We start from the raw sequence: 25711 nt of genomic DNA on the forward strand, positions 1-25711 counted from the left end.
TTAGAGCAAAAACAACAAGTCCAACAGTGAAAATATTACTTTTTCCAAAGGCAGGGTCAGTCCAGTTTAAAAAAAATTTTTTTTTATTGTTTACCTTGTGGGGACTTTTTTTTAACAAATGGAGGAGGTATCCACCACAGCATTCATTCAAGAGTCGCCATTTCAACAGTTGCAGCTGCTGCCACTCCTATACAAACCTGCGCCGCTTTAGTCCATGAAGCTGGCCCTAGTGAATGTACTCACTATCAATGTTTTGTCAATATCTTTATGGGTCAAAAGGCTGTGTCATCACCAAGTGGTGGCGATTAAGGGCAGCGCAGTGGAAGGGGAGGGTGTGCGCACTGACCTAAAGGCTGAAATATTTATTATAGAGACAGCTGAACGCCCCGTGCTGTTTTGTAGCAATATGGGTGGATGGATGAACGAATGCAAGGATGGAGGGATGGATGGATGGAAAGTAAAGAAGCTTCAGAGATCTGTTCTTTAAGCATTCATTATTTATCACAACGCACTCTGCCATGGAAGCTCTTACCCCCACATCAACTGGCCTCTTTTCTCACTGAGATGCCAGTGGACTGAAGGAGGATGCTATGGCTTAGTCTACCTGTCAGCTAGTCCCCAGGCATGTTAGGACTGCAGGCGTGTGCTGTACGCACGCACGCACGCACGCACACACACACACGCACACACCCAGATGTACAGATTCAGATTCATATTTACACACATTAAGCTGTAATGGCTACGCTCACTCATGTAATGAGAAGTGCACACAAAATCGCAGTCACTTATTTGCACTGCATTAACCCAAACTAAACTATGGGTGCACTTAGACTGCTTACATTTGTGCTCATGTTTATACAGCTTATACAGACACTTACACACACACATTCATAACCATTTAATTTAGCTCACATCTTTCTCCAGTTTCTGTTTTTCTTCAGTTGTTCACACACTCTTTCTGAGACACATGAACACCACACATACACAAAGACACACAAACCATCAGTGGGAGTGTCGACCTTGAGACCTGTTGATGTTGTTTGCAGCGGCCGTGCTGTGAATACATAAAAGGCCATGTGGGACTCCCGGCGAAAATGGGGCGCTTGACATGCCGTTTGTAAAAATGACGGGAAAATGTGCAGGAGGGCTGGCGATGCAGTTGAAGGGAGAGACCAGCGTGAATATGTATTGTATGCTAATGCCGCACGCCGAGGCTGTTGACTCAAGCTGTTGATGAAAGCAGAGGACATGTTCCCCCATCGCCACTTAGGACATCGAGCTATCGACAAACCCATTGTTAGCGCTGCCGCATCCCTGGCCAGGGGTGCACCGTGATGACAGGTGGTAGATATCAGTGACAGCAGCCAAGGTGACACCGCTCGATGGTCTCTGCGGGCCCCCAGGCGGCTGGGGCAGCGCCGGCGTCTGCTCGTTTTACCACCGCCTTGACCTTCTGTGGTTAGACACAGCGAGGTTCTATTAGTGGGTCCTAAAGTTAATGTCTCCCATTAACTTCATTCAGCCCTCTCAGAGCTACAGTTCCCACCTGCTCCACTTGATGTCCTTCTACATGTTTACTGTCTCTAGCAACACTGGTCGGTGCTGTTTTTATAGACATTTTTTAATTTGCCGATAAAAAAACACTGGAAATGTAAAAATACCTAAAAAGTTTTTATACTTGGCTGAGGTGGAAAAATTGTCATACTGAAAAAGAGAAGATGCAATGAAAGCTGATGAAAATAGATTTTTCCATCTTCCATCTTGACGTTATCGTGGCTGCTTCTGCGTCTACTGCAGACAAGGCATTCACATCATTCTGCCACGAACCGTTATGCAGCTTCCCTCCACCAGAAATACACAAAAAGTACAGAATAAAGAGAGCGGAGTTTCGGGGTTGTGCATAACTGTAATGTCACTGTGTTTGTTTGTTTTTTAAATCTCAGGTGAGAAGCAGCAATTAAATGTCATGACATATCAGAGTCACAGTGCTTGAATAGATATAATAGATCTACTTGAATAGATATCTGTGTGACTTTTATCTGCACACATTTTGGACTTTAATTTTGCAGGAATTTCAGCTTAAAACTTGGAAACATAACCAGAGTTTCATTACTCATTCCCTCACACGCAGGGCTCCTGTAGAATACATTAAAAGTAGCCTGACAGTAAGTAGCACTCACGTGTTCCCTCTCTGAGTCACTCTTCATCTATATGTATGAGATGCTGTTAACAGGTCCTGCGATGAGGCGGCATCAAGAGATCAGTGCGTTGATCTCAGTGCCGCTGCTCCCCTCAGCTCTAATGATAGAGCGGCAGAGGGACCTCTTGACGATGACACTCAAACACACTCAGCAGTGTGTAGAAGGCGAAGGGTAGGAGCAAATAAGGAAGCACATTGCTGTGTAATTTTATGTGCACGTGCTTCGATGTTTGTGCGTTGTGTTTGTCTGTGTTTGGGCCCGTGCCATATCAGTTCAGTGTACACAGTGTGTGTACATGTGATTCCCAACGTTCTCGTGCGGACCGCCATTCGACTGCTCTGCGCGATCTGCAATCAGATTTCAATCTTGTCCCTCTATGTGGCTGAGCTGCCATGGTGTAGGTGCCCCGTGGGGAAATGTAATTATACCCTGCTGGCCACAGAGTATGGGCTTCACTGCTCTATCTGTCTCAGGAGAGACAGCAGCTAGAGGCCCCTTCTTACTAGCAATATCAAACAGCATGTCACTAAAGCCCTGCTATATCTCAGAAATGTGTATTAAATCCTCGCTCCAATCCCGTCCTTTAATCAGCTTTTAGATCCCGCGGTTATCGGTGGCCTTTTGCTACAGTTTTGTTACAGCTGTGAATAATTTATGACAGAATTAACTGTAGCTGCTAAGAGCAGTGATTGGGAGATTTTGGAACACGACCAAAATCTGCCTGGAGTTCAAAGCCACTCTCCTCAACCGTTTTTCTGTCTGATGAGCAAAGTCTCATCACCTAGTAATCACTATAATTATTTTCATCTGCAATTCCACCACCTGAGTCCACTTCTGTATGCATTTGAAGAGTGTTTTATTAATTCATCTGCTGTGTTTTCCTCTCATCTTCTGTGTTTCTTTATTTTATGACCATGTCTCCTCCACTGCTCGCTGTTGGCATCGCTTTCTCCGAGGTGTGTGCCGAGATGGTGTCCATTAGTAAGGCAAAACAAACACAGACACACCCCGCTATCCTGGATTTAGGCAAACAATCAATAAGAGCACTCACATAACAGCAGTCTAAGTGGCCCATTTATGTTACAATTAAATGAATACAGGATGCAGTGGTGATGTCAGGACACACTAACCCAAACAAAATAAAATAGATTATTTTCTGTTCTGGAATTCTATTCATACGAAACATCAACCAAAGCCTCCTGCCCCGCTCAGGCTCTTTAAGCAAAGAAGGGATTATATGGTAAATAAAAGAATAAAGACATGAAACAAAAAAAGAAGAGCCAAGACAAATTCAGGAAATCACTAAATAATGTGAGACAAGGGTGAAACAAGGACGACAAATTCACCAGCAGTGAGAACACCGTGATGACTGGCAAGTTGAACATTTTCCCCTGTGAATTTTTAGTGCGTCACCCATTTCATCATGTTGTCCCCAGTCATGGTAACTTACTTGAAGTGCATCCGTGCCAGAACACTTCTGTCTTCTACATTTCCCTTATTTGCTACACTCGGACTCTACCTTAATCTCCATTTCTGTGTTTGTCACCCTCTCTCCATCCCTGTGTTTAGCCTGGTCACAACTTCAGCTCTCCCCACCCCTTCCTCCACACCCTCACCCCCTCCCTCATGCCTCTCCCTCAGGGTGTAGCAGCTATTGTTGTGCCTAATAAGGTTTATGGAATTACAGATCTCTGAAATTGGATTTTCTCACTTCGCTAAAGCAGTGGGATTACGGGTTTTTGGACGGGTGCATCGGGGCACAATTGACCTGTGACTGAACTGTTTTTGTCTCACTGCACCCTCAAGGTGGGCAGATCAAGAAACTGATGTGCCAACAGCACTTGAGAAAGACAGACAGACAGACAGACAGACAGACAGGCTGAATCCTTGTATCTATATATACCTGGCAATTAAACTGATTCTGAGTCAGACAGCTTTTTGGCTCCCATGTCTGGATTTCTGCTTCTCTCATGTCGACCACTCTCACACACTCCTCCTCTCTGTCCTCACAACTCTTGACTGTGTTTGATCTAATTCTAATCTAATGAATCTTTTGATCTTCCTCATCTGACACCCAGACACATCCCAGATTTCTACATCCAAAGTATCTTGATTCGTTCTAATCCTTTAAAATCTAGCCGCCGGTGAAGTAGTTGATTCTCAGTGATGTACAGAGATTTGGACCGTCTACCTCGTGCTTACGTTTGATTAACTGTGCGATTCCTTCACTAACCTTGATCCCTTCCCCTCCTCTCTCCAAAAAAAGCTACCTCATCACAAATGCAGATCAATCCCACCATTATTGTTCAGCTGTGTGAGCTTTAACTACAACTGGAATGGAGGTGTAATAGAACAAAGTGCGAAACCGAGTGAGAAAGCACCAGAGACAGGCAGCGTACTGAATGCAACATTGAGATGTTGGCAGGCAGGTATTATTCATTAGGAGTGGTCCATAGTGGCGGCTTAGTGAACTCTTAATTGGGGAAGAGACAGGGCTGGGGATGAGGGATCAATAGGGGCAGAGCCGGGGTTCCAACCGACTGAAATCAATCAGCCTCCTGCCCGGTAGGGAGAATGCAGCCAATAAAAAAAAAAAAAGACAGCCTCAGGCTCCCGGTCATTACCCTCCCGGTCAAACTTCATCAGGATCAACAGACAGACAGCTCATTCCAGCTTGTCTCAGTCAGAAGAGGATGAAGTCGGCTGATTGCTTTTATTTGTTAATGTGGGCATTTGATCTTGTTGCCCGAATGCTTTGAAAATGCCATTACAGTTTTAATGTAACTCTGCCAAGAACGGGAAATTATTGCAACTAATAAAACATGATTCATTAACACAGGAGCGCTTTATGGAAAAGAATATTAAATGAACCCCTGGAGTATTTTTACTCCACTGCTAAATATAGTCCCTTTCTCCTCTTCTTCCTCTTCGCCTGGGTAATAGCCATCTTTCTGCCCTGTCACTTTTTGATGTATCATCCTCTTATTCACATCAAGGACAAGGCCAGGTGTCGCATTTTCTCTCAGTTGCCACGCTTGTCACACTGCCTTGTCACCCACAGCCTGTTCCAACCTCCTCCCTTTCTTACTCCCCCTCTCTGCTTATTTATATTAAATCTGTCACTCCTTTATTTTAGCGAGAGAAAAGGAAAGTAAATCACTTTTGCCATTTGCAGCCTGCGGTATCTGCTGAATGCTGCAAGTTTATGTGGATGTCTTCTACGGCCAAATAAAACCCTGTCACAACAAATGATGTCTCTGCTGTTTTTTTCTATTGTCGCACAGCTGAAATTCCTCCTCCTCATTGTGTCCTTGGCTTCAAAAGTGTGTCAGTTATGTGTTAAGCTATCTAGGAATATACTTCACTGTGAAAAGCAGACCTTGACAGTAGTCTTGGGTTCTTTTTGTTGCTCCAGATGGACACACAGACAGACTGGCACAGGTGTCCTGCCTCACCTCTCTTTGATGCCCATGAGTGACCGGCAGAGCTGGCTCAGACAGAGAGCAGCTGGGGTCAGAGACGTGCCTTGGCAGTGAGATACATGTTGGCTTATAAGGTTCTCCAGTTTATTCTTAGCCTTGCTGCTCATAAATGTGTGTGTGTGTGTGTGTGTGTGTGTGTGTGTGTGTGTGTGCGTGCGCGAGCGCGCGCGCGCATCACCGCATTGTTGGGTGCAAAGCATTTCACCAAACACCACGTCTCAAATACTAGAAGCTCCGTCAGTAAAGGCAGAGATTTCACAGAGTGGTTATGGAGATGTCAAAGCCAGTTTTGCTCGGCTCAGATGTTTACATGCCGGACACTGACACCTGTCCAATCAGGACATGGAAGAGTCGGCTCAACTCCTGTCAACATGTCTTCACGGGCAGACACAGAACAAGACCTAGTAGCTTACAAGATCACAACGAGAGGCTGTGTTAGGCGACAGTTTGATGGAAAGAGCTGGGTGAAGATTTTTCTGCACCTCAGCCACTCCTAACACTTAGTTTAACGCAGTATAAGGATTTGCTTGACTGCCTGACTGAGTATGAGCAGTGCTTACATAGCACTACAAACAGAAACTAATTATTATCACTATCACTTAAAGTGTCCTGGAGGGTTAGAGATAATTATGTAAAAGAATTAGACACTTTTTACAATATTACATCTTGAACAGGTCTAATTAAACCACCTCCTGAACTACTGCCTGCTACGAGAGGCGCCACAGCATGAGTCAGACCTTCATTTCAGCTTGTGCGATATATGATTGTTTATCTCTGCGTCCTACAGTTTGTCACAGTGCCGTCTAAAACAGATGTGTCACCATCCTCGAGGTTTGTGTGAGGGAGGAGTAGTTACTGGGAGCGGCATCTGGACTCGGAATGGCTTACGGTGTCTGAGACGATAAGCCCAGCATCGGGTGTGGCTGAACAAGAATGTGGAGAATAAAATTCAGAAATTAAAAAAAAAAGGCAGAATGATGTAGACACGAAATAGCCTGGCTCTGTTTGGGCTCCTAAGTGGAAGTTGCATATGTTCCAAGTATTCGTCCATTCTGGACTTTGTGTTTGCTTACAGAGCTTGGCAGTAAGAGGCTGGTTTCCGTGGGAGAGGAGAACATCAGAGACAGCTTGTTTAGAAAGGAAGGTAAGGCTGCTCACCTATTGCACACTGTGAAAGTAAAATTTCCTCTCATCTCTTCCCCACACACATACATAGAGTTGTTTTCTATGTGTGGATTCAGATTTTTATGTTGCTGCTGGAGCTACTCAAGGTATCTGTTTCGTTTTTTTTTTTTTTTTTTTTAGACACAGATGTAGGTCAGTGCACGCATGGTCCTGTCTACATGTTTCATCATCGAAATGTAATCACAGCGCCCAACTGTGCAAAGTTCATTCTCTCAAGTGCAGACTGCGTGTTCATCCACCTCTGCACCTATCTTAATATCACTCCACCACCTAAGCAGACATAAGTCAGGTTCTAATTATTGTTCCTGTTACTATGGATTCTGCAGACCTCAGAGGAAACAAACAACACAGCAGGCCACGGTTGGCGTCAACGCTTTATTTACTGTGGGGGATAGATTTGTCGCCTCCAGAGGCAACTCACATCTGCATCACGCTGCTGCAGTCAGTTTAAAATATCGCATCACCTCATTTGATCTGCCTGCCAGTGATTAGCATTTCATTCTGCACAAATAGGATTGTTATTGTTGGCCACACTGAGATGGAATCAATGATCAAAGAGAGCTGTGGGCGTTGCAGTTTGTTGTGGCCACAGCAGATGCCCCCTCTCCGGCCACCAGTCCAAATGGTAATTATGAAGAGAAGAGGAGAGAAGAGAAAAGAGAGTGAAAGGAAAGATGCAGAGTGTGTAGGGTGAGGCGAGGCTGAGGGAAATGGTCATGAGAATTAATGAGCGAGCTACAAAGTTCAGAATTATCAAATCAACAGCTGAAAAATTGCCTTCATCCCGTGTGGCTTTTGGCTGTAAAGTAGCTTTGTGTCTTTACTAAACAAGCAATGATAGCCTGGGCCGTGTTTTGTGCTTTAAATCAGTGGTTTGAGGCACCACGTTTATAAAAAAAAAGAAGGAAATGTTTTTGTGCAAACACGCTTTTAAAGAGGCAATAAATCTGCATGACCTGGACACATCACCACTGCAGTGTTGGCTGTTGGCTGTTTACCAGTGGCACGCTTGTGCTGCTGCTGTGATCAGAGTCGTCCTGTGCGAACAGTTGGATAGCAGCAGAGGAAACAGCTCTCAGCACATGTGGGTACATTATGTGCACAGCTGTGCACAGCTGACTCATTATCACTTGCAAAAACATCAGTACGTGACTGTAATCATCTCCTTTTTGATTAACAAACGACATGCTACAAACGTCTCTTAATATAACCGTGATAGTTAAGTGTTTTGTTTGTGACGGGGGGCGGGGATATGCCTGGATATGTAACTTTTCTTCATGGGGCATTTGAGGCAGATCAACTTTGATTCTTCTTCGTGTCTCTGTGAAACTACCAACAGCAGACAGGTGAATGATGTGCCTTTGGTAAGCTATTCTGTTTGAGGACTGATCTCCACTTCAAAACCCCAGCATGAGGACAGCATTCACCTCTCTCTTTCTTCTCCCTCCTTGTGTTGGCACAGGGAGCCTTCGGCAGTGCAGAATAGAAAACCTTCAAGAAAAACTCTTCAAAGGTGTAGTTCATCTCCTGGGTGAAGACCTCATCAATTCAGTTTTCTTCTCTTAGACCACTGTCCCTTCCACAAAGCTCTGGTGGTTTAAGAACAGACGCATGTCTTTTTTCTTTTTGCAGCTAGTTGCGTAAGGTGCTTTTGATATGTTGTGATTGACAAAGGGCTATTTTCCTTCAACACTTTGGGGGATTAGACTGTTGTTGGTGGCAATATTTTCTCAGACTGATTCCGCACATCCTCCCTGGAGTATGTGATGCACATTGTCAGGCTCTGGAAGCAATTTCCTGACCCTCATTTTCCACATCAGCAAGACGGGAACCGCCAGCTTGCTTCCATGCCCCGGCCTGCCTTCTGCCCACTGATTAAAAGTCAAATATTAAAGTGCTCTGTTGTGAGCTCGGCCTAATTGATTCTTTCCGCCGGGTGCACACAGAATGGGCTGACAGCAGGCGATACCAGGCTTTGTCAACATCGGGCATGCTGCCTGACACTCAGGACGGCACCCCAATAAAGCCCCCTGTGAGTGTGCCAACCTGCGGCGCCACACACAGAGAGGCCACTCGGCACTCTGGCCAAGCTTTATAGTGACAACAGAGAAGCAGCTCATTCTTTTGCTGTGTGTCAGCTCCCATCGGCTGGCTGGGAAGTCGACTCTCTATTTGTAAAGAAGTGGCTGGCTCTGAAAGTGTGTGTGTGTGTGTGTGTGTGTGTGCAACTCGCTTGGAAAAAAAAAATCTCTTCTGCCAATTGCATAACCACTCAGCTAACTTAAGCTATCTGGGGCGATGGCGCTGAGAGCAGGATTCATCTGAATTCCACAAAAGGCTCTCTTCTTCTCTTCCGATACTCAGCTCTCCTGCCGTTAAGATAATTGCTTTAATAGCTTTTAATCACAGCCATGTTTAACAACGAGCTTACCAAACACAGGATGACACCATGTATGTCATCGCTGCCCACCCTGTAAAAGGTGCAGTATAGCTGGAGGAAATACTGAGCTCCTGGTTTAAGCTTGCAGTGTTTTTACCCTCACTTAACTACGATGTCGGAATAATTAATTGAATCTCTACAGCAGTAAAATGGTGTCCCTTTCTCCTCCGTAGACAGTGTATCCCTGTCTACTTACCCTATGGATTTACTGGCCATTTTATGTGTATGTTGAATTGGCTGTACTCCCCATTTATTTTTAATGCTTTCCTGCATCACATGTAGGAGAGTGCAACAGCCGTCTTGGCGCTACACAATACTCATTAAGTACAGACATTCATCCACAACGCTTTTCTCATGAATCTGATTGACCTTTTCGCTCACTGAGATCCACAGCAAAAGGTTATAGGCGCCCATTAATCCCCCCCTCCTCAGTTGAAAAGCCGGGTATATCTCCTGTCCTGGCTGATGCTTTATGTTCCATCTGAGCTGATAGGAAGGTGTGATAGTTTGATGGTGCGTGGGGGTGGGGTGGCAGAGGTCAGAGAGCTGGCCGATGGTGCGGTAATTACTCTATTAGTAAAATGGGGCCACACTCTGCTCTCTGACACAGTACTAATTACAACACAAGGGTGATGAACTTGATCAAGGCGCTGCTAATTTGTGTTTAGTTGAAGAGAGACGGAGAAAATTGGAATAGAAGAAAAGGTCGAGCAAGAGAACATTTTGAGGAGACCATAATCACAGTGTGTACCTTTTTCACCCGTGCTAACCCAGTGCACTCTGCGCTTGATTTTTAAAATTCACATTTCGGCGTGACTGATCGGCAGCACGCCTGTGGAATGGTCTCCCTGCCGCCTCAGTAGTAAAGGCCACTGAAAGGTAATCACAATGTCCTCTCCCCTGAGTACTGAACAGGGTTTCATTTCTACCTCCATCCTGTTACTTCCCAGCTGTAGATCCCAAGGGGGTTCAGAGGCTGAGTAGGGGGTCATGATCACAACCACAGGAGGGCCCAGACAGCTGGCTGCCTCTCTGACAGGAGCCTAATGGAGGGCTAATAGAAGAGTCCTAGCGACCATTCCTGTAACCTTGACATGAGCCCACGGAGGCAGGTAGAGAGGCGGAGGAGGGACGGAAAGGTTAAGTACCATTTAAGAGGTGGTTTAAATATCTCTTAGTCTTCTTTTCTCTCTCTGACTCTGTTTGTTTCAACTTTGGTTGCCTCTTTTGTCCAGTTAGTCACCCCACAGAGAACTTCAGCATAAATAAAATATATTTTGCTTTCTCGCTCCTTAGTGAGTGGGTGGTGAATCGCTTAGTTAAGTGTGTATGCGAGCGGGTGTTGGCATGCGTCAGAATAAATGTTTAAATTCTGTTTTGATTTATTTTCCTAACTTTAGTTTTTTTTCTTACTGTTCATGTTTATTACCTCTTGACTGAGAGAAATGCTTAAAGTATTTTTTCTGTTTAAGTGCTGATAAAGTATTCTGTTTGGGAGGAATAATTATTGAGATTACAGCAACTTTATCTTCTTATTACCACATGCAGACTGAAACTAAACATGTTTTTTATTTTTTTTATTTTAGAAGTCAATTTCAAGTTTCCATTCTAGTCTTATAAAGTTTACTGCCAGTAGTATTTTAAACTAGATGACTTTGGTGACCTGGTGAGTCCCTCAACAGTGTCAGCCACCTGAACCTTCATGATGCTCAAGTAATTTGTAGCCTCTAAGTAAACAACATTCTCCCTGCCATCTTTAGCGTGTCCACATTCATACATGAGCGTACATGTGCCAGCAGTGTGGGGGCATAAGTGTGTTTGTCTCAGCACTCAATGAGTGATACAGATCATAGGGAGGTCAGGCCTGCAGGGACAGCCAATGAGCATCACCCACAGTAAAGGGAGAGCCACTACCACCTGATCAATCTGAGCTCTCATTAAAAGGCTGCCAAGCCCTTTGCAACCCTATACAATATCAATACCATAGCACCGCAGAGAGACCTCCAGAGCTGTTAGGCAAGCCACTGGCAGCTTAACTGTCATTACCGGACAGGCAACATGCCAGAGACCCCCTTCATGGGCCACTTAGGCTCCCCCCATGGTCCCAAACACAGGTCAGCACAGACAGATGGGCTGTCTGGGCAGCTGTCCCGGGGACGAGGCAGAGAGAGATGGATACCGACCTGTAGAGGAGGAGACAGCATGTGCTTTCACAATATGGAGGGATGATGTGATGTGGGCTTTGTGTGTATGTATGTGTGTGCGTTGACGGCGTGCATCGCTTACACATGACTGCGGTTTCACCTGAGGCTTGTTTGTTTGCCATGGGTGTTTTCTGTGTTGGATGACTACAAGGTCCGTCACACGTTTGTTTTAAACTGAACAAAAGACAAAGAGAAAGTTGAAAGTTGAAAAAAACACACTCTCTGAACTCTGTAGGTGTTTGTTACCGAATCAAAAAAATTTGCTCTGTGTTTTGGCATAAATCCCAAGATTCCTGCTGGGAAAACCACAAGCCCTGAATGGCACTCTGTGGTGATTTCGTAGGAGTGTAAATGGGGAGGGGGGGTATAAGTGGCCATACATAGAGAGCCTCTGTAATTCAGATCATTGTGTGGAGGTCTCCCCTGTGTGCTCCAGTCTTAACCCCCTGTGTGGTTCCGATAGGGGAGGGAGGGATCAGTCTGTGCGTCTCTAAACCCCCAGTAATCCGCCGACAAAAGGACCAGGAGAAAGCCATCTAGCTTAGGTGGGGGGAGTTGGACAGAGAATGGGAGGAGTGAAGAAGTAAAGAAGTGGACGCCGTCTCTCCAACCCCCCTAAGGGTGTGCTTAACACCAGAGAGGATGGTCCTCACAGCGCCTAAAACCCTCCTCCTCCACCCCGTGGTAAAACATCTCTCTGCTGTGTAGGGCTTCTTTGGAGTAGTCGAGAGCCATTGTTTATCAGGCGAGTTTAAGAATCCTAATTCTCTAGACGTGATCACTTCTGCAGCAGCTGAACTGTAACTTCCAGCCAGCGTATTGATTTATATGGGCTGTCAGTAATTTATTCAGCGGGCAGGCGGCAGTTGTTTACTGAAAGTTGAAACCAATATTGTCTGTAATCATCATTAAGTCAGGGCCATTAGGAGCAGTCCCCACTGCAGGTGCTAATTTGATGATGGGAAAGAGAAATGGCATGTAATTAAAACACAACAAATGACAGCTTAAAATCTATGAGTCCTGTAGAACATGATCTAATTTTACCACCATGCGTCCCTCTTATGAACTGGAGGCAGACAGAATTGTTTAGTGGGATAAGTGCATTATTCCTGGCAGATAAATATCATTACGCGAAACCCAATAATGTTTCAGTCATCAACCTTTTTTTTGTTCAGATTTTGAGTGATTTCTCAATGGAGCTGCAGTTCCACAATGTCATGCAGAAGTCACTTGGCTGCACTGAGGTCCCGGTGAGGTAGTTAGGTCGGTGGAACAATTGTCCCCGGCTGATTTGTCTGTAATCCATTTAGCTAAGATGTGACACACCGTAGGGGGGCTTTGCCTCTGGTCAATAAGTGCCAATAAGAAACAGCCATCACTCAGCGGGCTGCCCTGTCCACCAGCTTGCTCACTTGTTTCAGCTGTCAACCCCTGTCTCAAAGGAGCTGGCAATTGTGTGCCTCTTTTCGGACGCACCACAAATGGCTTTCCCATACAAACCTCAATAGGGCAGGAAAGGCAAGGACACTTGCAGACTGCAAAGCAGGCACATTTCCCTCCGACATCTGAATAAACCCGTCTGAAGCGAAAACAGCCACGTATTTACAAAACACCATTGACAGTTGCTTATTCTCTCAGTCCTAAACCCCTGGAGGTGGGGCTGTGGGGGGTTGAACCCAAGTCAGGGACAATCGGGGCTCTGTTTGTGTTTTCTCTAACACCTCCGTGTTCTCTTTGGGCTCTCTTGGAGCGTACCGCTAGGGTGCGGAGGAGGAGGGGTAAATGCCATGACCCTGCTGTGGACCCTGAGCGAAACCCCCTAAAAAAAACCTGCAGACCACCACGCTAGCGCTACATGCCATCCAGTTGCTGCTGGAAACCGAGAGCAAGAGCGAAGTGGACATCCTCGCTGCAGCAGGTTTTGACATTGTTATTTATGGTGTGACTGCAATACAAGCTCATTATGAGGAATATCTTCATTGAGTTTGTTAAACCCGGAGGAAACAAAAAGGCAGGCAGCTGTATGATGTCCCTCTGGTGCTGCAGGGGCCAAACAATTTTCGAACAATACAACAATATGATGCTGTTCATTTCCTCCAGATTCAGAGATAATTAGCCTGACTGTGGGTCTTTCCTTTTATGTCCCCCTGTTGGAGAGAGAAGTTTGAAGTCTGATACGCAGAGTGGGTGTACGTCTGACACTCCTGTGTCTGTGTGTGTTTGTGTGTGTGGTGTACATTTATAGTCAACAGAGCAGATACAGGGAGCCTGTCAGAGCTCTTTGTTCTCCAGCAAGAACGCATCATGACTGGGCCTTTTGTCTGAACTGACACCATCATACAGTCTCTTTATTTTCCTACCTAACTCTTTTTCTCCATCTTCCTCACCCCCTCATTTTTTCCGCCAAACTATTCACCCGACATCCCATCACTCTCTGGCATGATGAAACCATTTAAAAGATAATGACCCCGGTGGATTATAGAGTAGTGCAGTGATGGATGTTTTTTTTCCCTCTATGTCTGGGTGTCGACCAAACTCTGACTTCTAAAGTATCGTCCGACTGCCACAAGATGACTTCTGAGGACAGTGTGTGCATTTATTACCCTGCTTCCATGTGACTTTAAGTTACATACTAGGCATAGGCATGAATATGCTGTAATAACAGCCTCTACTCTTCTGGCACAAGATTTTAACACAAGATTTTGGAACCTGGCTGCAGGGATTTTCTCCCATTCATCCACAAGAATAGTGGTGAGGTCAGTCACTGATGTTGGGCGATAGCTGGCTCAGAGTTGGTGTTCCAGTTCATCTCAAAGGTGTTCAATGAGAGCTTTGTGTAGGCCAGTCAAGAAAACATTTCTTTATGGACCCAGCTAAAATCTTGCATGCTGTAGCACTAAATTTGCTTACAATGTAGGTGGATACCAAGAGAGTCTATTTACTTTTCATCATTTAATGTAGATAAACCACATTAAATAACGTGTGTGTGTGTCTGTGTGTGTCTGTGTGTGTCTGTGTCTGAGAGAGAGAGAGAGAGAGAGAGAGAGAGAGAGAGAGAGAGAGAGAGAGAGAGAGAGCTTTCCAGCCAGAACACATCACAGCTTCACCCCTTCTCTCAGGGCAGCAGACTCACAGTAGGATTAATGATGTGTTAAGTACTAAAATTACACTCATTCATATTTCACTGTCTGGGCAGCACATTCCACATAGTATTAAAGGTTAGGAAAGAATATGGTGTATAAACAAGAACAGAAACACTCAAAAGTAGAAGCAAACAGTAACTGGAGAACGAAATATTTCACACTCGAGTCTCCTCATCGCTGCAGAAATCTAATTTTCTCGCTTTTAAAGTCTAACCACTGCTCTTTGTGTCTGCGTATTCACATAGAAAATTGCTGTGCAGGTTCTGACTGTCATCTTAAAATTTCTGCAGAGTGCCAAGCTTATCGGAACCTGAGGGAAATCTAAATTAAATCTTTCCGGTGAATGGGATCAGCCTCTGCATTATCTTTTGTCATTCTCAACTATTAAAGTTAGTTATTAGGAAGTAAAGGCACATTTGTCATAAGAATGTGCAGGGACTGTTTGAAAAGCAAAGAGCTGTTGGAGAGTTATTGAATATGATTTCAGGGTTATCTCCCAAAGACCGGGGAGTTTGGATGGACTGTGCTGCCCTGTTAAAGGAGCTATTGTTGTAGATGTCATCAAACCAACAATAATAATTGATAAGATGATTCCAAGTTTGGAAGTCATCGGTTGAACAGAACATGTGGGTTGCAGCTGTGATACCAGGATGTTTAAAGTACCTGTCGTGAGGAGAGTTGATGTATGAAATGACAACGTGAAAACAATGTGACAGTGTGTTGTTCTTGGTGATATAGGGTAAAAATATTGGATTTAAAAATATTAAATTAAATGATAACGTTGCTCCATCACTGCTGGATGTGTAAATATGTGACTATTTGCCAACAGGTTCATTATATCGACCTAAATGGTGTGGCAAGATTGTGTTGAAAAAAATTATTGCATTTTTAATCTTAACTCAATTGTAGGGTCAGATAAGCAGAAAATGCTCATACGGCTTATTTTAAAGTTTCCTGTCAAAGAACATATGTTGACATTTAGGTATGAGAATGAAAACGCTGAATGTTTTTCCAGGTTCTGCTGGTGGGGCAATGATTTGCAGGCAGAGAATGATAGATGAAGGATGGCAACAAACCATGGATTCTTATTATCATGAAAAAAGCATTCCATACTGTATTGAGAATTACGAACCCCTCCTTTCACCGACACATACTCACACACATGCACACACACACACACATAAACTTCTCTGAGAGAAAGTTACTCTCAGATAGATGCATGCCGTTGCAGAATTTGCATCTGAATGCCAACTTTTGTTGGTAAATTCAAGGGTCCTTGGAGATTTTGCACATTCTGTTCAGAGCTAGGCAGACCAATGGGAACAAAGTCACACATTAGCAAAGCCCTGCCAGCCTCAATTATGACCAAAGGGATTGGCTTGATAGTGTAGCAGCGGGCCACATTGAGAACTGGATGTGTCTATTTAAACTTTCCTGGCCACTTCCTTTATGTTTTCCAGCGCTAGAATACAGCGGATGGCAAATTCCTGCTCCGAAAACGACGCAGAAGAGATGTGGGGGCTCTCTGCTACTGCATTCTGTTTTATTCTCCTCTATTTCATATGGAAGCCTTGGTTTGTGAATCTAGTTTTCATGTTTGGGAAAAAATCCATCTGCAGTGGAAATGCTCAGGCTTTGTTCCCTCAGACTCTGCGCCTAGAGGTTCTTTCCCTGTTTCACACTTTCTCCATCTTTCTCTCTCCATCTTTCTCTGTCTCAGAGTGTTGGTGATAGAGAATCCAGGAGTCTGGCTTCAAGCTTGTGGGCTTTCACCTCCATATTTCATATGCATTATGAGGCAGAGCTGATTAAATTGCAAGTGTACGCCATGACTCGTCCTCCTTCAATATGTAATAAATGTCTGTTCTTTTGCCTCGGTTTTCTCATATTCTGTCTGTGTTTCGTGTCGTCTCAGGGGGCTGCAGATTAGATGAATCAGACTTTATGCCTGTTTCAAAGCCCAAGGTGTTTTATTTATAGGGGAAAAGTACATTAACGCCTCTGCAAAGTCTTTGGAAGATTTATCAAGCACTTGCTCAGCTTCCTCACTGCTGAACTTGAACTCTGATTCTTGAAGTTTAGATGCGTGTTGCTGAGCAGCGTAACACATCTGTCTGTCGATCTGGGGTGTGTTTTCACCCCTCTGCTCTTGCCACCGTCTTACCACCATGCCTATGCTGTGACATGGCCAGCTCTGTTGTCACAACATTTAAAATTCAGTATTCTCAATAAAAGATGGACGACATTAAGTTTTTATCTGGTGATGCAGTGCTGCTGTCTCTTAGAGCCCCTTTACAAGCGAATGACTGAAGAGCAAAACTTTCCGTCTCTCTTCTGACTTCTAGGCATCACTCGGCATTAGTATAACCCTAGACGATCCTTGGTCCTCATACATGCTTTGAGAAGCTTATTCTCTATGATCTCATATTCTGCTAGCTTACTCCCCAGTCCTTCCTCTCAAAGCCCCTAACCTTTAATGAGTTTTGCTGAGAGTTATATTTACTCACGTTGTCTTGTGCTTCTGTCTAAATGGCAAAAATTTCTCTTTCATTCTGGGTTGTCTGGCTGAATCAGCATTGTCGTTTCGCAGCTCACTTAGTGCAAAGAGCTGATGTGGGCAGAGCTCTGTCAGGAAACGAGCTTTAAATCATCCCAGTTTACAGAAACAACATGGCTTGCCTTGCATTATGAATGCATACAAACCATCACATTGGTCATGTTGCTGGAGACCGAGAATAGTTTTGCTAAGAACTGCTGTTTTTCTAACGTTTGTCCATCTCCGTTTTTCCACACATCTTCAAGGTATAATAGCTTCTGTCTGTGTGGACATTACGGTTTCCTCTGTTTTTTTCTTTGTGGTTTTATGTAGCATCTGCCACCCAGAGAGATAAACAATACAGGGAGATAAAAGAGAGAGGGAGAGAGCAAGCTGGAAAGAAAAGACTGTATGTGTCAGTTAGAGCTGATAAAAGCCTGAAAATCCAATTAGTCTTCAGTATCGGGGGGGAGGGCCTCGTGGGACTAATGTCAGAAAATATTCACCAGTGGAACATGTCAATAACCCAACATTTACATACTTAGCTACTGATAGATCAGCGTGTAAAATTGAGCTGGATGTTTCACTTCACTATAGGATTATATTGGATCTGGGTTTGGCCACATCAGCTTTTTGAACCTACAAACAATCATCAAAGGAAAGCACTGTACCTTCCACATCACAAACCACTCTCAACGCGGAGCCAGTGGCGGAGAGCCATCATCATTTGCGTTCACTGAATCTATTCTTTGTTCCATGTATATATCCTGTAATCCATTTTGGTGACAGGGTATCCATTCCTGGTTAAATGTCTGTCTTTCTTTCACCAGGTTTTTATTTTTGTTGTTGTCTTTTTTTCTTGTGGATTTCCTCATTGCTGGTGTCTTGTTTTCATCCCATGCCAGAAATGAAAGAGGGATGCAGGGAGAGAGCACAAGAAAGGAGCAAGGACAATTTCAAACAGCACAGCGCCCCAGGTCAGAGCTCATGTGTTCTTCTGGGGATGAACCACATGCCCTGGGAGTAGGAAACCAGAGCAAACACAGCTGCTGCTGTACAGATTCATTTCTGTGTGTGTGTGTGTGTGTGTGTGTGTGTGTGTGTGTGTGTGCGTACGCACATATTCACATGCACGTGGTGTGTGTTCGCCTGCGTAGGTGTGTGCATTTTGTGGATTAGAGGAGTATGGAGGACGTGTGGGTGCTTGGGAAGACCTTAATGGGCACAATCTGGACAGTGGCGTGGAGCAGAGAGATACAGAGAGCTTTGTCTTAGACAGAGGAGCTCTCCTACACTCAGCTCACACTTACTTCATCTGCTGTGACTCACTGTAAAGAGATAAAGATTCACAAGAGCAACATTTCTCCTCTGAAATCACCTCTTTTAAGGGCTTCGTCACGTCTACTGTTACGGGCATCAGTTGTGTATGTGCGCATCCAGGCACTGTTGCATATGTGTATCCCCATGTCGAACTGTATTGCTGTCAGGTCGTTGTTAAGGAAGACTCTCAGTCCCAGCAGAGAGCGGCGTGTTGTTGTCATTGTGATCAAACAGGGATTTCTCTGGCCACATGCTCATCATGGACTCACAAAACACTCACACAGACACACACACACACCCCACCGTACTGTGACAGGAGTGTCACGCTGATGCTGCTGCTGTCTCTTCTGATAATCACTAATACAAATAACGGCTCAATAAAAGGTATGTTAAGCAAAATTATTATTAATTATTACATATTTCTGTCAAATATTGATTATTCATTGGTTGAACAGCAGATATCTAAATAAGTAACAAAGCTCTTGTATCTATTGCTTTATTTACTATAAATGAGAGTCATTGTTCCTTGTAATAGTGAGGTCTTACTGCTCCATGTTTGCATGTGTAGAGTATGACCAACAGTTGCCATGGTAAACTCAGGGGGCACATACTATTAATGAGGAAGAGTTATTAGAGAGCTAATAGGATTGTGGTGTAATTTTGCCGAACTGCATGTGGAGATTAATTAAGAAAAAACTCTATGAACTTGCACTTGGCTCTAATTGTTATGTTAAACTGAGCAGAATTAGTCATTTCTTGCACATCTCAAGGCAGTTTGTTTTTGTGATATTGGCACATTAATATTTCCTGCTTTCATTTTCACAGGTGCTTTTGTATTTTTCTGCTCCACACTGTGTGTTGACTTGCTATAATTTGAAGTCAGTGTTTTCTCATCTTTAGAACTGCAGTCTCGCTCTCTCTTCACATTGTCACTTTGCTCATTGACCCCTGTCTTCATTGTCCCCCGCTCATCTTCTCTTCTTCTGTCTCTCTCCTTCACCTCTGCCCCCCACTCCTCTGCCCACTCCACCTCCCCACATCCCTCATATCCACCCTAACCCTCTCGGGTGGGGGGGGGTCCTGAGCTGGCCCCAGGCCCAGGCCCATTAGCCCCAGCCTGGCAGCCATGTGCTCATCACCAGAGATCATTACACCCAGCCAATGACACCACTCTAATGCATCATTAATGATTGATTAACGAGCTGAGCTCAGTCCAAACGGGTGCATTTGTACGGAAGAGCACCCTGTAATGGCTGTGCAAGGCTCGCATCTGCGATTTTTCACAGTGTGCGTGTTTGTGTGTGTGTGTGTGTATTTTATTCTTATCAGTCTCTCTGTGTCCTGTCTCTCAGGTTGAGTGAAGGAGCTGCAGGCTCCTGTGTGAGAAACGAAGGACTGAGAAGGTGACTGCAGAGTAGCGTGATGGTAGGACGGGGGCTCTCTGCCCCACTCCCCCTTCTCCTTCTTCTTATCCTGGTGGGAATCCTGCATGTGGCCCAGGGATCTGGCTACCTTTCTGGATATCGCCTCAGGTCCCGCCTACAGAGGGATCGCCACATGCGCAATGTCCGACCCAACATAATCCTCATCCTCACTGATGACCAGGACATAGAACTGGGTAAGACATTTTCCTCCATTAATCCTGTTTACTGTGTGTTTGTGCATCTCTCTCTCTCTCTCTCTCTCTCTCTCTCTCTCTCTCTCAGTGCTCTCTCTCTCTCTCTCTCTCTCTCTCTCTCTCTCTCTCAGTGTTTGCTTTGTGTCCATGTCCCATGGGTATGGGTATTCTCTCCATGTGTATCCAACAGCATCAGCAAGGGAAAGTCAGCCTAATACTGCCTCTTGGCACCAAAACAACTGGCCCACTCAAAGTCATGTGTTCCTCTTGCCAACTCCTCCATTGCTGGCATGAAATGAGGGCGGCCTATGGCTTCCATTGTCTGGGTGCCAAACCCTGGCCATCTCCCTTCCCGCTTAAGTCCTTTAGCGGCGTATTGGACTGGAGTGGCTGCATAATGGCCTCGGTGACATCCTTTGTCCTCCTGTGATCGCTAGTGAGAAGACTCCCATTGAAAAGCAGGAATTTATGGTCAAGCATCTGTTTTCCCAAACAATCACCATCAGCCTGAAAAGCTTTTAGTACACAGGAATCCAAATGGGTTACACTTTACCAAAAAGATTTGTTCCCTCATTTACTTTCCCCTTCTTTTTCTCTTACCACATCCATAATGGTTTTTGCTCTTTTTCCCCTCAAGCCCTACATTTATATTTTCACTCTCTACCCTCTTTGTTTTCTTTAGTCTCTCACACTTTTTATCTCCTCCAACTGTTTTATGTCCCTCTGTGTCCCTTTCATTTCAATCCTTGGCCTTTGAATCTTCTCTCACTCTCCTGTCCCTCCATACAACCCCCCTCCCTTTCTCTTTCTGGCACTGTTTCCTCTCAGGTTCAATGCAGGCCATGAACAAAACTCGGCACATCATGGAGAAGGGCGGCACGCATTTCTCCAACGCGTTCTCCACCACGCCCATGTGCTGCCCATCCCGCTCCTCCATCCTGACAGGGAAGTATGTGCACAACCACCACACCTACACTAACAATGAAAACTGCTCATCACCCTCGTGGCAGGCCCACCACGAGCCGCACACCTTTGCCGTGCATCTTAACAACTCTGGCTACAGGACAGGTGAGCACTGAGCAAATTCAAACAGAGCTGTCACAGATGCGTTGAGTTCAAGGATTAAAATTAACATACTGCTTGGCTGTTCTTCACTTAGCTTTCTTTGGGAAGTATCTCAATGAGTACAACGGCTCCTATGTGCCCCCTGGCTGGAAGGAATGGGTAGCACTGGTGAAGAACTCACGGTTCTACAACTACACCCTCTGCAGGAATGGAGTACGAGAGAAACACAGCAGTGACTACTCAAAGGTATCTACACACTCCACCTCAGAGATAGCACACAGCCATGTTTTACAGCAATGTTTTTTCCATATCTTGGCCTCTTCATAGCCCCATTTTTTTATTTGAGTTTTGAGTATGTCCATTTGATGGAATTTAAACATAAGGTGTTCAATTTGATTATTTCCTTTGGTGTGAACAATCTGCTGCAATGCAGAAAGATGTTTTATAGGCCCAATGTGTCAGATTTAAGGAGCTATATTTACAGAATATGGTAGAAATGGAATATGATATATGTTGTATAATCACCTGAAAATAAGAATTGTTATGTTTTTGTTGCCTTAGAACAAGCCATTTTCTATATAGACGAGGTGGGCCCTCTTCCACCATGTCAAACCACCATGTTTCTACAGTAGTTCAGCACAGACTAACCGCAGGCTCTAAATCGATATTTCATGCATTTTGCAATCATTGTAATCTATGAAAGAGAGGGCGAAACAAGGGATGCAGTCCACAACTTCACCTACAATGCCCCTAAATCCTACACATTGGACAAGGGGATTTATAAGACAAAAATCAGGGTTCAAAAGGTTAAATGGTAGATTTGAGTTGTTATTTCAAGAGAGTAGTTCTTGGGAATCTTTTTTTTTTTTTGACTCACACCAGGTCAGTAATGGGCACTGACCTAGCACAGTGCTGAAGGCAATGACATCTGCTCTTTCTCTGAGTGCCTGATGGACAATGTCTGCTCAATCCACAGGATTACCTGACAGACATCATTACCAACGACAGCATCAACTACTTCCGCATGTCTAAGAGGATGTACCCTCACCGTCCTGTCATGATGGTCCTGAGCCACGTTGCTCCACATGGACCAGAGGACTCAGCCCCACAGTACAGCTCCGCCTTCCCAAACGCTTCACAGCACATGTAAGACAATGAGTGAATGCCAAAACCATGTGATTAACCAAGCTGTGAGCCCATAGATTGGTGGAGATTTTGGGATGTGACAACAAATATTTTTAACTGTACTTTTCCCATTTGATTTATAGTCATTTGGACAAACAGGAGGGGGTTTTCACATTCACAGCTATTTGCTTGCAAATGAGCCATCCACACATTCAAGCTCTCTTTTATTCGACCCAGAATGACACAAATTCCATAATCTCAGCTCGATCTTATCTTCCTCTGCCTGCAATATGCTCTTGGCAGCTGAGCCCTCTCCACGCACAGCTAGTGTTTCACTCCAGTTTGGCTCATGTGTTGTTCATATTAGTGTTACCACAGTAATGAGCCCCGCTAATTTGTACCATTTTGTCAGCCATGATCAAAGAGGGGCATGAATGATGTATGTTTAATGCATAGGTAATGATTTAGCCATGTGCAGACCCAGCCACGCACACATAGTATTTCAGCCTTTGTCTTCTTGACCCTCCATGTTCCTGACTGCCTGTCTACTGCTGCTAGCTAATGGTAGACCTGCTATTGGCCTCCAGAGACAGATCCAAGGCCAGTAATGAGACTGCAGTTTCTGCCCTCTCCCTCCAACCCCCTCACACCCTTCTCCTGCTTCATCTAATCCCTCCAGCATCATTAACCTGTGCCACGCAGGCTTTATACACAAAATATTCTGAAAATTCAGCCCCAGTGTCTTTGTACAAACTTTTAATTGCTCTTTCTCCATAAATTTGCTTTCCCCCGGGTGATGTTTTCTGAGAGCGCTTCTCTGGCTATTTTTCTCACTCCATCTCCCTCCGCCCTTATCAACCACATGAAGTAAGAGAGGCAGTAAAAGTCCTGGGCTCCTCTGATGATAAATGTTCGTCTCACCTTAGCACCATGCAGGCACATCTTCACACTACATTAGCGTGCCACACTGGACCAAGCTGTGAGACATTAGCATTTCTTCAAGTCAAATCGATCCACTCTAAACGTTTTTTTTTTTTTTTCCAAGATCTCATTAGCTATTTAGCAGTGTTTATTCTAAAATAATTAAAGCTCCATAAGGCTGGGAGTTAATTATTGATCAAACCGTGCTCGCTGCGTTCAGGTCTATCGATTGCAGTGCTTTGCATTTTACATGGTTTATGTAACCTCGAGTTTAGCATTGCATAAACAGTTTTTTGGCTATGTTGGAAATAAAAGGATAGGAGATATCAGCAGACACAGGCAGAGAATATTGCTCTGAATGCGAAGTGTAACCGCACACACATTGGTACATTTTCTAATCCAATTTACAGCGAGTATGAAAGCCACATGCATAAAGATGGAAAAAAACAACTGAATGCAAGTGTACGGTGTGTTACAGTGATGTATAATGGAATGAGTCCCTTGCTTTGTTATTTTTTGCTTTTGTGATATGAAAAAAAGCAGTAAAATGAAATGTTAGGTACACCACATTGAGTTTTTTGTCGTTTAGTTTGATGTTTCCATGTCCCCTGCCTCTCCCAGAACCCCCAGCTACAACTATGCCCCTAACCTAGACAAACACTGGATCCTACGCTACACAGGGCCAATGAAGCCTGTCCACATGCAGTTCACCAACATGCTGCAGCGCAGGAGGATGCAGACCCTGCTGTCTGTGGATGACAGTATGGAGAAGGTAGGACATGCAGGCAGATAGACATATGCTTAAACGGAGAAACTTAAACACAGACACGCCAAACACACACATTTCATCTGACTGTCTCAAGTCCTGAGAGATCTGTGCTTGTTCTGACTGGGACCGTGTAATGTATTCACTGACACACTTGGTAAATTGTTCCATCCCTTTTCCTTGAAACTGGCACAGGAGACTTGAGCTATCAAACATGATGTATAACTTTTTACATTGTGTGAGTGTTCAATGAATTATATCCTGCTTCATAGTTGTACAACATGTTGTTGGAGACTGGGGAATTGGACAACACCTACCTCATTTACACCTCAGACCACGGCTACCACATCGGCCAGTTTGGTTTGGTCAAGGGCAAATCAATGCCTTATGAGTTTGATATCCGTGTTCCCTTCTATGTACGAGGACCAAATGTGGAACAAGGTGCAACGTGAGTGACTGTTGTTTTTCTGTTATTCATTCAATATTCTGATATCTAGATGCAGTGTTCCAGTATTACAAATATTAATTTCCAAAGAAAAACATCACCCTTTTCTTGCGTCTCTGCAGTAATCCCCATATAGTGTTAAATGTCGATTTGGCGCCGACTCTGCTGGACATGGCCGGTGTTGATATCCCTGCAGAAATGGACGGCAAATCTATCCTTAAGCTGCTGGACACAGACAGGCCAGTCAATAGGTGAACACACAGTCACATCAATTATTTTGCACAGTGTCCTGGCATTTAGCAGACACTTTAAGAATGCCATTTAAAATGTTGCAGATTAGGTGATTATGTGAAGTATGAAAAGTAATTTGCCTGGACTTGCCTGGACTTGCCTCGTCAAAATGTCTTCTTCTACTTGGACATAATAAAATATACAATCCAAATATAAACGTGTAATACCACCTTCTTTCACAGCCGTACAAGGATGGCATTTGAAAATTGAGTGCATGTTTTTTCAGTGCAAATATCACGGTCTGACAGGAGTTTTCACTTTCCAGGTTCCAGTTGAACAGGAAGGGTAAAACATGGAGAGACTCTTTCCTGGTTGAGAGAGGGTATGTTTTATTGATTGACCTTTTGCAAGACATGTTCTCATTCCAGACATTGTCTTCAAGTGACACCAGACCTCTTGTCTTTGGTTGTTTGAAAAAAAAAAAAAGCATTGTGTTTTTCTTTTCTTTCAGGAAGCCTCCGCACAAGAGAGCTGATGGGAAGGAAATGGCTCAGGAGGAGAACTTCCTGCCAAAATACCAGCGGGTGAAGGACCTATGCCAGAAAGCAGAGTACCAGACCTCCTGTCAGCAGCCAGGACAGGTACCTGACCGGCTGGAGCCAAGAGTGAAAATGTATTAAAGTTTTAGAAAAACAGCATGGTGTGAGGCTCATGCAGATTGGTTGACATTTTAATGAGTATAATATGCAGTGATTGCACTTTCAGGGTTCCATTTCACATCAAAGTCTCATTTTTAATCCTTAAAAATAGAGTGCACTGAGTATGACGTGTGCACAAATGTAAGCCCTCCAATTTGTTATAAAAGACTGCTCCTATAAGAATATTTTAATATTGTTGATCTGGAATATTTTCAGGGTTCATTAGAGGTCTGTGCAGGGTAATGTGAGCATAACCCAGTGAAAAACATTAAAAATAAACAGGTTTAATGCATCAAAGATTAAAGACATGAAATTTGCCTCTGCCTTGTTT

At 44.3% G+C, this 25711-nt stretch overlaps 1 protein-coding gene across 9 annotated transcripts in view; it reads left to right on the top strand.

The window, feature by feature from the left end:
• sulf2a (sulfatase 2a) overlaps window positions 1-25711 on the top strand; it is a 42730-nt gene that overhangs the window by 12311 nt on the left and 4708 nt on the right. For 8 of the 9 annotated variants that reach the window (XM_027279574.1, XM_027279575.1, XM_027279571.1 and 5 more), the window contains 9 exons: window positions 19864-20129; window positions 20958-21197; window positions 21289-21440; window positions 22171-22340; window positions 23862-24012; window positions 24279-24454; window positions 24574-24702; window positions 25008-25064; window positions 25194-25323. In XM_027279574.1, the coding sequence (XP_027135375.1) occupies window positions 19934-20129; window positions 20958-21197; window positions 21289-21440; window positions 22171-22340; window positions 23862-24012; window positions 24279-24454; window positions 24574-24702; window positions 25008-25064; window positions 25194-25323 (1401 nt within the window). In that variant the 5' untranslated portion in view covers window positions 19864-19933. Of the gene's footprint in view, window positions 1-6787; window positions 6828-19863; window positions 20130-20957; window positions 21198-21288; window positions 21441-22170; window positions 22341-23861; window positions 24013-24278; window positions 24455-24573; window positions 24703-25007; window positions 25065-25193; window positions 25324-25711 lie in introns of those variants that run through there. The other variant, XM_019268401.2, reaches the window with a different exon arrangement.

The sequence above is a fragment of the Larimichthys crocea genome, chromosome VI (assembly GCF_000972845.2).
Source record: "Larimichthys crocea isolate SSNF chromosome VI, L_crocea_2.0, whole genome shotgun sequence".
Taxonomy (NCBI): domain Eukaryota; kingdom Metazoa; phylum Chordata; class Actinopteri; family Sciaenidae; genus Larimichthys; species Larimichthys crocea.